The sequence below is a fragment of the Spea bombifrons genome, chromosome 2 (assembly GCF_027358695.1).
Source record: "Spea bombifrons isolate aSpeBom1 chromosome 2, aSpeBom1.2.pri, whole genome shotgun sequence".
Classification (NCBI taxonomy): domain Eukaryota; kingdom Metazoa; phylum Chordata; class Amphibia; order Anura; family Pelobatidae; genus Spea; species Spea bombifrons.
In genome coordinates this window covers 37,802,339-37,815,700 of record NC_071088.1, presented here as the reverse complement: position 1 = coordinate 37,815,700, position 13,362 = coordinate 37,802,339, and the positions used below count along the sequence as shown (strand labels likewise).

General features: G+C 39.1%; 1 protein-coding gene across 2 annotated transcripts in view; it reads left to right on the top strand.

Moving 5' to 3' along the window:
- AMPD1 (adenosine monophosphate deaminase 1) overlaps positions 1-13,362 on the top strand; it is a 30,709-nt gene that overhangs the window by 3,617 nt on the left and 13,730 nt on the right. For both annotated transcript variants that reach the window (XM_053457564.1, XM_053457565.1), the window contains exons 2-7: positions 5,712-5,886; positions 6,307-6,463; positions 9,005-9,170; positions 9,654-9,873; positions 12,010-12,139; positions 13,114-13,308. In XM_053457564.1, coding sequence (XP_053313539.1) covers positions 5,712-5,886; positions 6,307-6,463; positions 9,005-9,170; positions 9,654-9,873; positions 12,010-12,139; positions 13,114-13,308 — 1,043 coding nt within the window. The remainder of the gene's footprint in view (positions 1-5,711; positions 5,887-6,306; positions 6,464-9,004; positions 9,171-9,653; positions 9,874-12,009; positions 12,140-13,113; positions 13,309-13,362) is intronic.

Here is a 13,362-nt window from a genome sequence, read left to right as displayed (position 1 = left end):
TAATCTCATAGACTCTGTGGAAAGGAAGTTCCTCTTCTTTTTGTATCTTATGTGTGGTCAGGTGTACTGTTTGACAGTACACAAATGCTATAACTGTATGCATGTACTTGGTTATGCTGCTGATGTTTGTGATCCGTGCCGCGTCCCAGTTTCACTTGTATGTAATGTATGCTCAGTTATTGAATAAACTAATTTAAGCTGGCTGTAGATGTAGGTTGCAAAGGGCAGCCTGCACTAGATTTTTAATTACCTTACCTAATATGTTCTCAGAACACAGCATTTAGGGACAGATCAGTACTGCCTAGAAGATTCATACTTCCTATAAGCACTACTCAAAGCACCTATGAGCATTGCGTTTAGGAAATTTGACCTTTCATAATATTGACAATGTTTTTTCCAAAAAAGTGGCCATAGCATCATCCATGTGAAAAATGCAATGTTTCACCTGGAATGCTAGGGTAAGCGTTATTGTTAAGTATATTGTTAATACTTATGTATTCGTATTCGGGAGAACATGAAAACGAACATTCACGTTACATTTTATTTGTTCAAACCGAATACAGAATAAACAAATATGGTGGTGGATAAACGTATAGGAAGATGCACAACATGAAGAATCTCTGTTTCTTTGTGTTCGACTTCGTATATATATATATATATATACTAGGCTAGCCTATTAGTTTAGAGAAAAAACCCAGAATTATCTCCTGGCTAACCTCTCTGGTCCCTGGCCCCTAGCCTTCCCCTCCCTTTAGTATTGATTTATGTAATGGCCCCAGCTGCCCCCTTGTGTATTGATTTCACCAACCCAGGGAAATTGCTGCCCTGCAGTATGGGGAATGGAAATGTGAATCTGTGAGAACTGTAGCCTCAGTTTCCTGTTCTTAGCTGACATTAGTGGCAGCCAATGTGGTCTTCTGCTGCTTCAAGGTTTGACGTGTTGTGTGTTCCTTGATTGTAACAAGTGGTTATTTGAGTTACCGTTGCCATTCTGTCATCTCAAACCAGTCCAGTGGCGTCGGCAGGTGCCTACCCGTGTGCCCCAATTGAAACGCCGTCTTTTTTTGTGCAGCCATGATTGACATGGAGAGAGGCGTCAAGCGGTCGCTCAAGAATACGTTTTCAGCAACCGCTCTGTGCCTCTCACTGTCTTCTGCGAGGCCTCTGTCTTGATCATGGTGCCAGCATTTCATGCTGAGCGCCAGAATATTACATCATATTTTGGTGCTCAGCAGTGAAGCAGCGTGCACCGTGGCAGAGCAGCGAGACAGAGGCCTTGCGCTCCCACTTCAGGCCTTCTGCAAAGTAAGTGAACTACAAAGGGGGGAGGGTAGATAATGAGAAGGGGGGTAGATAGTGAGAAGGGTGTAGATAGTGAGAAGGAGGTAGAGAGGGGCAGAGGGGGTATATAGTGAGAAAAGGGGGGACAGGGTAGATAGTGAGAAAGGAGGGTAGCAAGAATATTGAAATAAATAAAGAGTGAGAATGAATGAGGGTGTGGCCTAAATTCGAGCCAATACAGTAAATTAATTCATGTGTGGATGAATTGTGTGGATGAGTGAGAGTATGAATTAATGTGTGTAAAAATTGTGTGAATGAGTGAGAGAATGAATTAGTGTGTGGATGAATTGTGTGAATGAGTGAGAGAATGAATTAGTGTGTGGATGAATTGTGTGAATGAGTGAGAGAATTAATGAATTTGTGAGAATGCATTAATGAATATGTGTAAATAATTTGTGTGATAGAGTGAGAGAATAAATGATTGTGTTAATTTGTGAGTGACTGTAAAAGTGTTTGTGTGTATCATAGATGTATAATTGATTTGTGGAAAGGCAAAGATGGGACAAGCACGGTGTTTACGCCTTGGGAACAAAGATGGCACAGGTAGCATGTTTATGGGATAAAGATGGCACAGGGCGGGCTGTTTGGGGACAAAGTTGACTATGCTGGGCTGTTTGGGGACAAAGATGGCACATCCTATGTGTGTAATTTGGGTGCTGGTCAGGTTCTATTTTGGCAATGTGGATGCCAGGGCTGGCCTTTGGGGTGTGCAACCTGTGATCTATGCCGGTAATTTAGGGGGTTTTATCTATACCTTTAATGCTGAGTTTTTATGTGAATTCCAATTGATCTATACCTGCAAAGTATTTATATATACTTGCAAATATAGGGTTTGTAAGTCTTATTCAGTTGATTAATACCTGCAGTGCTGTTTCCATGTGTTGTTTAATTGATCTATACCTTCAGTGCTCAGTTTACATGTGATTTCCAGTTGTTCTATACCTGCAATGCTGGGTTTGTGTGTTCTGTTGATCTATACCTGCAATGTTATGTTTCAATACATTATTATTGTATACCTGCACATACAGAGTTTTTATGTCTTATTCTGTTGATCTATACATGCACATGCTATTTACATCTGTTGTTTATTTAATCTATACCTGAACTACGGGGAGTAAAAGAGAGGTGTCGCTCAGTGTATAGTGATAGGTGTTATGCTGTACCCCATTAATGTTTGCCTCAGTATATAATGATTGATAAAGACCTCATTGTGAGGTCAAAACGTTGTTGGTGTCTTCCTTTAATAAATCTGCCTGAGCTGGAACCCTTGAGTGCCTGGAGCCTTTATTTGTTTTGATCTACTGGGGAGCTGGCCCTTCCTGACACAGTTAAGCACCTGAGTTCCTTTGGTGTGTGTGCAGATTCCTCATTCTGGTGACTCAGTATATAATGATAGCATTTATGCTTTACCACCGTCAATGTTTGTCTCAGTATATAATGATAGTTATTCTGTACAAGCGTCAATGTTTGCCTCAGTATATAATGATAGCAGTTATGCTGTACCACCGTCAATGTCTGCCTTAGTATATAATGATAAATGTTATGTTGTACCCCTGTCAATGTTTGCCTAACGATAGAAGCTATGCAGTTTTAAAGTGTGTGTGTGTGGGGGGGGGGGTGCCACATAAGTACAGTACAGTATACAGAAATTTTCTGTGCACACCACCTAAGAAGAATTAGAGGGGACATTGCACACAGCCATTAATGTCTAAGCCTTGGCAACAAAAGTGGGTACATCCCTAAGTGGAAATGTCCAAATTGGGCCCAAAGTATCAATATTTTGTGTGGCCACCATTATTTTCCAGCACTGCCTTAACCCTCTTGGGTTTCAGAGCTTCACAGGTTGGCACTTGAGTCCTCTTTCACTCCTCCATGACCACATCACGGAGCTGGTGGATGTTAGAAACCTTGCGCTCACCCACCTTACTTTTGAGGATGCCCCACAGACGCTCAATAGGGTTTAGGTCTGGAGATATGCTTGGCCAGTCCATCACCTTTACCCTTAGCTTCTTTACCAAGGCAGTGGTCGTCTTGGAGGTGTGTTTGGGGTCGACTGCGGCCTAGTCTCTGAAGGGAGGGGATCATGCTCTGCTTCAGTATGTCACAGTACATGTTGGTATTCATGGTTCCCTCGATGAACTGTAGCTCCCCAGTGCCGACAGCACTCATGTAGGCCCTGACCAGCATGTTTGACTGTAGCCAAGACACACTTGTCTTTGCACTCTTTGCACTGGTTGCTGCCACACACGCTTGACACCATCTGAACCAAATAAGTTCATCTTGGTCTCATTGGACCGAAGGACATGCTTCCAGTAATCCATGTCCTTAGTATGCTTGTCTTCAGCAAACTGTTTGCGGGCTTTCTTGTGCATCATCTTTAGACGAGGCTTCCTTCTGCAGACCAATTTGATGCAGTGTGCGGCGTATGGTCTGAGCACTGACAAGCTGACCCCTTCAACCTCTGCAGCAATACTAGCAGCACTCATATGTCAATTTTCCAAAGACAACCTCTGGATATGACACTGTGCAGGTTGCACTCAAGTTATTTGGTTGACCATGGCGAGGCCTGTTATGAGTGGAACCTGTCCTGTGAAACCGCTGTATGGTCTTGTCCACCGCGCTGCTGCTCAGTTTCAGGGTCTTGGCAATCTTCTTTTAGCCTTGGCCATCTTTATGTACAGCAACAATTATTTTTTTCAGATTCTCAGAGTTCTTTGCCATGAGGTGCCATGTTGAACTTCCAGTGACCAGCATGAGAGAATGTGAGATAACACCAAATTTAACACACCTGCTCCCTATTCACACCTGAGCTCTTGTTGTCACATGAAAAGATATAATAAAATATTACAAAAATGTGAGGGGTGTATATGTAGCATTTTATAATTGCCCCCCTGTCAGGGTAGTTGGGGAGAAGAGGATAATAGTCCAGAATGCAGGAACAGGAACCGGAGCGCAGCGTTTAGTAGATAAAACTCAAAAATCAGTGTCATAGAGAAAGCCAAGATTCAGTACACAGGAGGGAGACAAAGTCCAAAAGCTAGCCGAGGTCAGGTACACAGAGGAGTCAGCGAAGCCCTTTAGATGCCAAGGTCAGGTACAGGAGAGGAGGTAGTCAGGATAAACCAGGTCTGGTACACGGGAATCAAAAGACACAATGAACAAAGTAATACTAGACGTCACTGAAGCGTGTTCCCGCCGGCACATTTTGGGGAACAATAAAGTTGCGTGAAAGGTGCACGCGTGCCCTCTAGCTGCAGCCATGGAAGAGGAGAGGACCGGACGCTCAACTGGATACAGTACCCACGAGAAGTGGGTAATCAGGTGAGTTGCTGCGGCGGGGTCTGTTCCGCGGACCCTGAAACCCCCCTACCTTGGTCCCTGTCCCCCCATGTGCCCTCCTCTAAATATGGGACCAGCCCGTCTGGCACCAACAACCATGCCACGTTCAAAAACACTTCAATCCCCTTTCTTCCCCATTCTGATGCTCGGTTTGAACTTCAGCAAGTTGTCTTGACCACGTCTACATGCCTAAATGCATTGAGTTGCTGCCATATGATTGGCTGTATAGCTATTTGTGTTAATAAGCAATTGAACAAAGCGACAAGCGTCCAGTGAATTAGAAATAAAGAATCTAGTTGCTGTTTATACGCCTACCCCATTTTGTTGGAAGTGAACTTAGCTGAACCCAGATTGATTAGGATTGCATCATAAAAATTAATTCAAACTCATTGCCCTAAATTGCCTTGATTTATATGAAATTTGTTGAAAACGAGTCCTGATTACTTTAATTAATATTATGCCCTTACCCATCTTTTCAATATTGCAAATATATTATATTTATTGCAAAGCTTTCTAGTATTTTCTAAGCATGTATTGTGAATGGGGCTTGTCCGCACCACCCTACAACCACTTCCTCCTGATTCTCAGTTTGCAAACTTAAGGAGTCTTTCAACAAGAGTTGTAATAAAAGCTTCTATGTTACTACTGTTAATAACAAAATACACACACAATGGGGTCAAGAGTAAGTATATGAAATGAAAATGTACTTAAAGTGAGGCACTACCTTCTTTCACTTACCAATGCACGTACTGCACTACAATCGTCAGGTCATTCCCACCACAAAACACGAAATGCTCAAAAGACACTTGAAAGACGAAATCATGTGCTGGTGTCAATGCTGTTATGTGTCTGCTCCCGTGAAGCCACAATACGCAACTATATCCTAACTCGCAAGTGTCCTTAAAGCGGGAAATGCCTGTATTTATTATAGGCTTAGACAGTCTGTTGGTGCTATGTCAATAAAGGATAATAATAATAATCATAATAATTAATAATAAGCAAAGCTTTAAAAAATCTCTTTCCCCCTCCAGAACACAGTGAGCATCTACGCAGCTTGGCCGAGAAAGTGTTTGCAACAGAAGTTCGCGATGTGGAAAGTAAAGAAGACATATCTCCTTTTGATGTTTTGGAGAACTGCCCCATTGCCCATCATGAATTGGCAGATCATTTGGCTTTGAGGGAGAATAGGGAAGCGCAGGAAAAAAGGTAAGAAGTCTAAAGTTTTGCAATGTGTGTTATGCTATAAAGTTGCATTGCCAATAAGGTAATCATATCCATCTAGCCTGTTCTTTTTCTCCAGATGTAAAAGAAGTAACCAGTCCTTGGTCTTGTCTTTAGATTCAGGATTGTTTTATGCCTATCCCATGCATGTTTACATTCCCTCACTGTATTGGCCTCTATTAATCTCTCAGTAAAGTAAAACTTCCTTTCATTAAATCTAAACTTCTGACCTCTCAGTTTTAGACTATGGCCAACTCATCAATGTTACAAAAGACAGAGCAACAATGCAGTTTTTTTAATACATTATGGGTACCACAGATCATCCAAATTCTTTTGTTGTCTTGCCTACATGAAGCCATGTATTATTGTTTAAAATATATGCTTATTTTAATTTCTGCACTGTAGGAAGAAGAGACTGCAGCGTCTAAAAACAATTGCTATTAAAGTTCCTGAGGTGGAGAAGGAACTCACGATTGTCCATGATTCTGATGACTCCACTCCATTGTACCTGACGGTTCCAGATTTTCAGAAAGTGCAGATCACAGGAGACTATGCATCAGGGGTGAGAATACAAGGCTCGATGTGTTCATGTGATATAAAACATATTGTAATGAATGTCATTTAAACAGTTGTCTATTAGGAAATCAAGTATCTTTGTCCCACTTGGCTGGTTTAATGGTCAGCCATACCAAGGTAAAATAAACAGCAAGCGACCTAAATGGTCCCAAGCTGCACTTGAGTAGTGAGTCAGAGTTAAAACAAATTTCTGTTATTGAAAATTCAGTACTTAATAGTAACACAGTCAGTGGACTAAATTTCTCCCGTCCCTTATTTAATTTAGAGAAGAAGGAATATAGTAGTTGCAAAGGGTGAGGAACATGGTCACAAAGACCCACATTTCTCTGTACCACAGAGTGAAATTATCCCAGCACAACATACAGTATTATATAGTCAACCATTATAAAGGTTCCCTAAGGTGCCCCAAGCTGCTCCTCAGAAAACCAACAGACCTAGGAACAGTTTATTTACTATGCAAGCTCTCCTCTGAAACGATTGGCATGCCAAGTGAAGTCTTCTTCACAACTTATGATCTTCCAGTGTGGTGTCAGCAGTTGGATTGAATATCAGCCTGAAAACGATCTTGTTATTTTGCTAATGTACTTGTAATGGAGCTGGAAGCTTCTGGACATTTTCAGTATCAGTCAACACCACCTAGAACATACAGTCTAGCAGCGACATTTAACTATTTCTAAATTTAACTGCCTTCTTTAAAATATTTGAATAAATCAGATAGTTTGCCCTTTACACTATCCTTCTTGTATACTTCAGAGGAATATCCATAAGAATATTCTTATGTTAAAAAACCCAGTAGCATAATTTTGCTGTCAGATTTTACCAGTTTCTTAAATACGGGACATGGTTACATCGTATGTTGAGTGTTGAGGAAAGAAATGCAAATCAATCATTCTATGGATATTATGTAAAAAAAGTAACAGTGCTTTTTATTTTATTATGTTGAGTCTTCTTCAGCATATTTATCATCCACTGAAAATAAACACATATTTCATATTAATACAACCAGTCCCGTACGTAAAAGAGTTGAAATGATGGAATCATGGCAATTGTTCTGCTACAAAATCTCTGGGTAACATTTGTTCAGTCATCTTTTGGCTTCTGCAAGTTGTGCTAGGTCATCACTTATTTCACTGTTAGCGAAGTCATTGCGCTTTGTAGAATAACTTGTAGGAGTGTTTAATGTCACAACTCTGGGATTTATTCACTAAGGCAAGAGTTGGCAGGAGAGTTGCAGTTCCAGCTCCCTCACTCTGCGTTCTTAAGGGCTAAAACTGGCAAATTTCTCCAGGAAGGTGGTCTGCATAATGCATAACTCAATGTGTCAAGAGTTTTTGAGGAACATTTTTACTATGCATTCTGCAGGACCAGCATGCAGTTGCGTTGGACCTTCATAATGTATAGTCAAGTTGAAACCATAACTCCCCTGAAGACCCTACCAAACTTCCTCTTTGATGTAAACTAGTTGTAAAGCCGTCCATTTTTAATTCATATTGGTATTTTACATTGACTCCAATACATTATACATCAGTGCATGTATTCTATTTTAGTAGACTTCTGTCTCATTGTCCTCATCTCTCTGTCTGCTTCTACTTAAACCAGGAAGCAAATTACAGTATGCTTTCTGCACACACATACACACACACTATAGTGCTGTGATTTAAATCATTGTTAACTCAATCTGCATAATTGCACATCACAGCATCTATGTGGGAAGCATACTTTAGTTCACTTTCTTGTTTTAGGGGAAACAGATGGAAAATCAGACAAAAGCCTAATTTTCTAACTCCAACAGTAAGATAATGCACCAATTTACATGCATTAAAATGCATTGGAGTTAATGCAAAATTGACATGAAGGTAAATTGGACTGTTCCCTTAAAAACCATGTGTCTTATCATTCAGTGCTTATGTGCAACCGGTTAACTGTCTAAATTTCCAAAGGTTTATACGCCATTGGAAATTATATAGGAAAAAAAATACCCATGTGTCCAAAATACATGGTAGTTAACTACCACTGAATACTGGGATATGTTAAACAGATTTGTCGCTTTTGTTATATTCTACCTTTCACAGTTCTATACCCTAAAAAAATCTATGTGATAACAGACTAAAATAACAAAGTATATGTATTAGAAACCAACCTCATGTGTATACTTTTCAGATGAAGCATCTCATCTCCAAGTCTGTAGGTTATTTCTCTTCATTACCTTCCACATTGTTAAATTTGTGATTCTTGTTAATTAGTAGTAAGGTATGAGGTGAGAAGAATGGCGAGCACCTCACGACAGAAAATTCTGTCACTTTGAGACACAGATCTCAGTATCTTTAAGGTAAACTGCCTTCTCCATTGTAACATAAAGTAATACCGTTCCTTTTAATACCAAATTCACTATTTTATGGAGTAAGACCATAAACAGAGTCAATAAGGCCAGAACCACAATATTACTTAAATATCAGATCTGGCTACCCGAGAAACCTTTATTTAAAATGAGTAGTTGGAGATTTGCTAAACTAAAATTCCATTGCAGGTCACCGTTGATGACTTTGACCTTGCTGGAAAGGGTCTGTATAGGGCGCTGGCTATCAGGGAAAAATATATGCGCCATTCAATTCAGAGATTTCCACGAACTGTAGCTCAGTATCTGCGTGACATTGAAGGAGGAGTCTGGAAAGAAGAAGATGAGATTTATCCAGGTAAGGGTTGAGCAGTATGGGTGTGTGGATGGAAGTGTTACCTTATTGCTGATTTGGGAAGTTTATTAGTTCATTTGTAGCTATAGATCTGTCTTTTCTTTTTCTGCACTTTTACGCTTGGTTACTCTACTAAGCATAAAGTTGATGAAGGTGCTCTCACACGAATGATGGCTGCAACTCGATAACTCTGGGTAAATATCACGCTCAAAGGAACTTGATTAATGGTGTGCTGTATTTGCGTATTTTTTTGGTGAGACAAAAGGGGGATAGTTTGTGAAATAATGAAAAGTGATGACAAAGAGAATGAAAGAAGAAGAAAAAAAATAGGATATAAGGAACAGAAATTGGTTGAGATAGAAATACAATTTGGAAGTTGTGTGTTTTTGTCAAATTGCATAGAAAATATACACAATTAAGACAACCGAATCTGAAACATGAACATAATACATTTTTAAAACGCCTTTGCCTTCTGTTTTATTGAAGACTTCACCCCACCACCAAAGAAGGGAGAAGATCCTTTTCGTAGTGACAACTTGCCGGCCGATGTTGGCTACCATCTGCAAATGAAAAATGGAGTTATATATGTCTATCCAGACGAAGAAGCAGTGGCGAAGAATCAACCAAAAGATCTCAACTATCCAAATCTTCATACATTTGTGGATGATATGAATTTTTTAATTACCCTTATTGCCCAGGGGCCTGTGTAAGTACCATAAATATATATATAACCAACTGTGGATTAGTTCTTTCTCTCTGTGTGTGAATGCCTGTGGTGAGAAAAAGGTAAAAAAAACCCCACAGAGTACAAAAAGCAAAAAAGGATACATGACATGTCTAAATACTGCTCAGATTAGTGCATAGTTTGCTCACTATTATCTATACATAACAAGATTGAAACATCTGCATGTAGGAATATACAAGAGCATGCAAACAAAAGAGTCCATCAAACAGCGGTTTAGGAATGGAGTTATGGTGTACTTTGTGTTCTGTTCTCCATGTCTGCGCCTAGAATTCGAGAAATTTGTTGGAATTTTTTTTAATGTTTCTAATTCAGCGCAGGGTTGGTTTTGATCATATTGGTTTGCTGTTTGTACTCTGAGCACACACACCCACACATCTATTAATACGTCAATCTGATTTATGTTGTAATATCCAGGGCTCTGATTGAGCTTGGTTTTCCACAATTCACTGCATTGTTTTGCATTATAAAGTGTCATGTTAAGCATTTCCTGGTGATCTACATATGCTTTCAACCTAAACCACTTCTTGTCTATTGATAATAAGTCCTGCAAAAGTGTTTGTGAACTTCTACAGAAGTGTTTGGACTAGGATACGTAATCTAAGACAAGGGTTATTAATGTCTATGGTTACATGAAGTATTAATTAAAGTGTCTGCAATGGACTCTGTTGCTGTCTATCCCTGGTTGAGAGATGAAACCCCAGCTAAGACAAAGATATTTTTATCTGCAGTTAGTATTTATGTATTTAAGATATATTAAAATGTTGGTACAGCTTAAAGGCTCAATGATATTCCTAACATACATCGCAAATGATTTGTGTCTGAGATGCAATTAGGTAAAGTACCTTGTATATTTGAAAGTAGAGACTAGAGTTGGAGTATACTCAGCAAGAGCATTCCACTGGAGTTATGGATGGACAATTTTAATTAGCGAGTGCTAAGTATGTAGTCGAAGTGTTAGGCTATTATGTTCATGTCTAAGTACAGTGTTAAGTACAACATCCCTATAGGATTGCGAATCCAGTAAATTGATACATATTTATTGTTTTAGGGAAAAAATAGGTCATAGGATGGACCTGGCAGATGATTTATTTTTAATTAAACCACTTACTATTACTAACTGACTACTTACACATTTACATACCTAGTATGCATTTACATACTATATACTCATACTTACACACAAACCTGCATATAGACATATATTTTCATATATAGCACATATAGTAGTTTACAGATTTAGGTAAGCAATATATACCCATTGTAAACCATGGTATTGGGCATCTTAGCCTTCAGTTTGTTAGTACCTATAATAATATTATTCCTGCCAAATAAGTCATTTTTCCCGTACTCTTATGTTCATCATTGCTGTGGATTCCTTGAGGAAGGATTTGTAAAGGTGGGTGAGGAGAGAAATGGCATTAACCCATTCACACCTCTAAGGACGTACTAGTACTTCCAATAAAATTGTGGAACACTGGACTTTAGGACCTTTTATGGAAAATCCCTGGTCCTGAGGGGTTGGATAAAGCTGACGCACATCTCAGCTTCAATAAAGTTCCTACATCTAGTATTACATGGTAAAGATGTGACGAAATCACAAATGCCAAGACTGATCATGATTTAGCAAAGAGGGATTAGTGAAACTGATGGACTAACTGAACTGACTGTGTGGAGGAGATACTGCAAACCCGTCAGAGGCCCTCAAAAACAGCACCTGCCTCATGCGTTGTTGTCTAACAGGAGATGATATGACTTATGTGGCCAACACCGTAAAGCATATTAGCTCTTATTAATAATATTTTAATAGGGTTCTATCACCAAAATGTTTCTGTCCTACAGCTTTGCTATCTCTGGTTTTAAATCTGATGTTTTATATTATTTATATTATTAACACTTTAATTAATGGCAATAGAAGTGTGTTATGAGCTATATTATAAAAATATTTTCTGAAGGTTTTTAATCAAAATGTTTATTTGGCTAATATATATAGGTAACTTACAAGTGGTTCCAATTTTCCTTTGCCTCTTGGATGTATGCATACCTAAAATAGGTATATTTAAATATATTCTAAGTGAAATTTTATTTTCCTTTCTGCAGTAAAACATATAGCCACCGCCGTCTCAAGTTCTTGTCATCAAAGTACCAGGTCCATGAAATGTTGAATGAGATGGAAGAGCTGAAAGAGTTAAAAAATAACCCACATCGTGATTTCTACAACTGCAGGAAGGTAATATGTGAGTTGAAGTGCAGTTACCAGTAGGTGTTAGAAGTCTGCTTTGTGTGAATCTTTGCTAATCCAAAGGTCCAGTTCCAAGCTACTCTTATCTGTCCAAAGATATATAGCGACTCAGAAAAGACATTACTAAGTAACTAAATAAACCACTGACTCGACTGATGGTTGATGGTTGAAGGTTCATAGAGGTGGATGAAAGATGTTATAAATAAAAGGTGATTCTGTTATGGAAAAATGGTATTTATACCATAGCAATCACTGTAAAGGCAGCTCTGGCACTTTCCATTGATTGTGGTAATAAGAACCACTTTTTATACATAACACTTTTTTCTAGGTCTCCATGAGAAAGAGGAGGGAGGACGTAGGGGAGGCATCTAACAGTGGCAATGATGGGGTGAAATAAATGCACTGACATGGGGCACACATCAGATACAATTAAGCCTTTCTGAAATGGCCCTCTGGTCATCACTACTATACCTTCATCTTACCTACATTGTTTCTTGCAATCATCCCTGGGAAGCTTTTGCATATGGATCATAAGAAATGTTCTGTGTGTGGTCATAGGAGAGGTGTTTCATTTAAAGTTTTGTGTAACAAAGAAAATATACAATGTAGTAATAGTGATCTGCCACTAGAGGGCACAGAATATTATGTATTTTATTATTAACTTCAATCCTCCAATCTCTTTGTTTCTGTATGAATGTACAAACCTTGACACATTTGAAAACAAGTTAATAAAAATATTTGTAACTAAAAAATGCACAGTCATATTGGTTATATTAGTTTTGAACAACATATGTTTTGTGTGTTCTCAAACACTTTTTAAAGGGTAGAAGGTTTTAACCCCACTTGATTCCCTCTCTCATTTACTTCCCGTTCATTATCTCCTTTTACTTCACCCCTTCCCATTGTCTCTTTGTTTCTGCAATATTATCACTTAGTAACATTTGGGATCTGTCTTTTATAAGGTGGACACTCACATCCATGCTGCGGCCTGCATGAACCAGAAGCATCTTCTGCGCTTCATCAAAAAGTCCTATAGGGTGGATTCAGAAAGGGTGGTATATAATGCAAAGGGAGAGAAGCTGACATTGAAGCAAGTGTTTGAAAAGCTACACCTGCATCCCTATGACCTCACAGTAGACTCCCTTGATGTCCATGCTGTAAGTATTTGTCAATTGAATTAGTAAACCTCTAGATGGAAAAACTTAAAATTG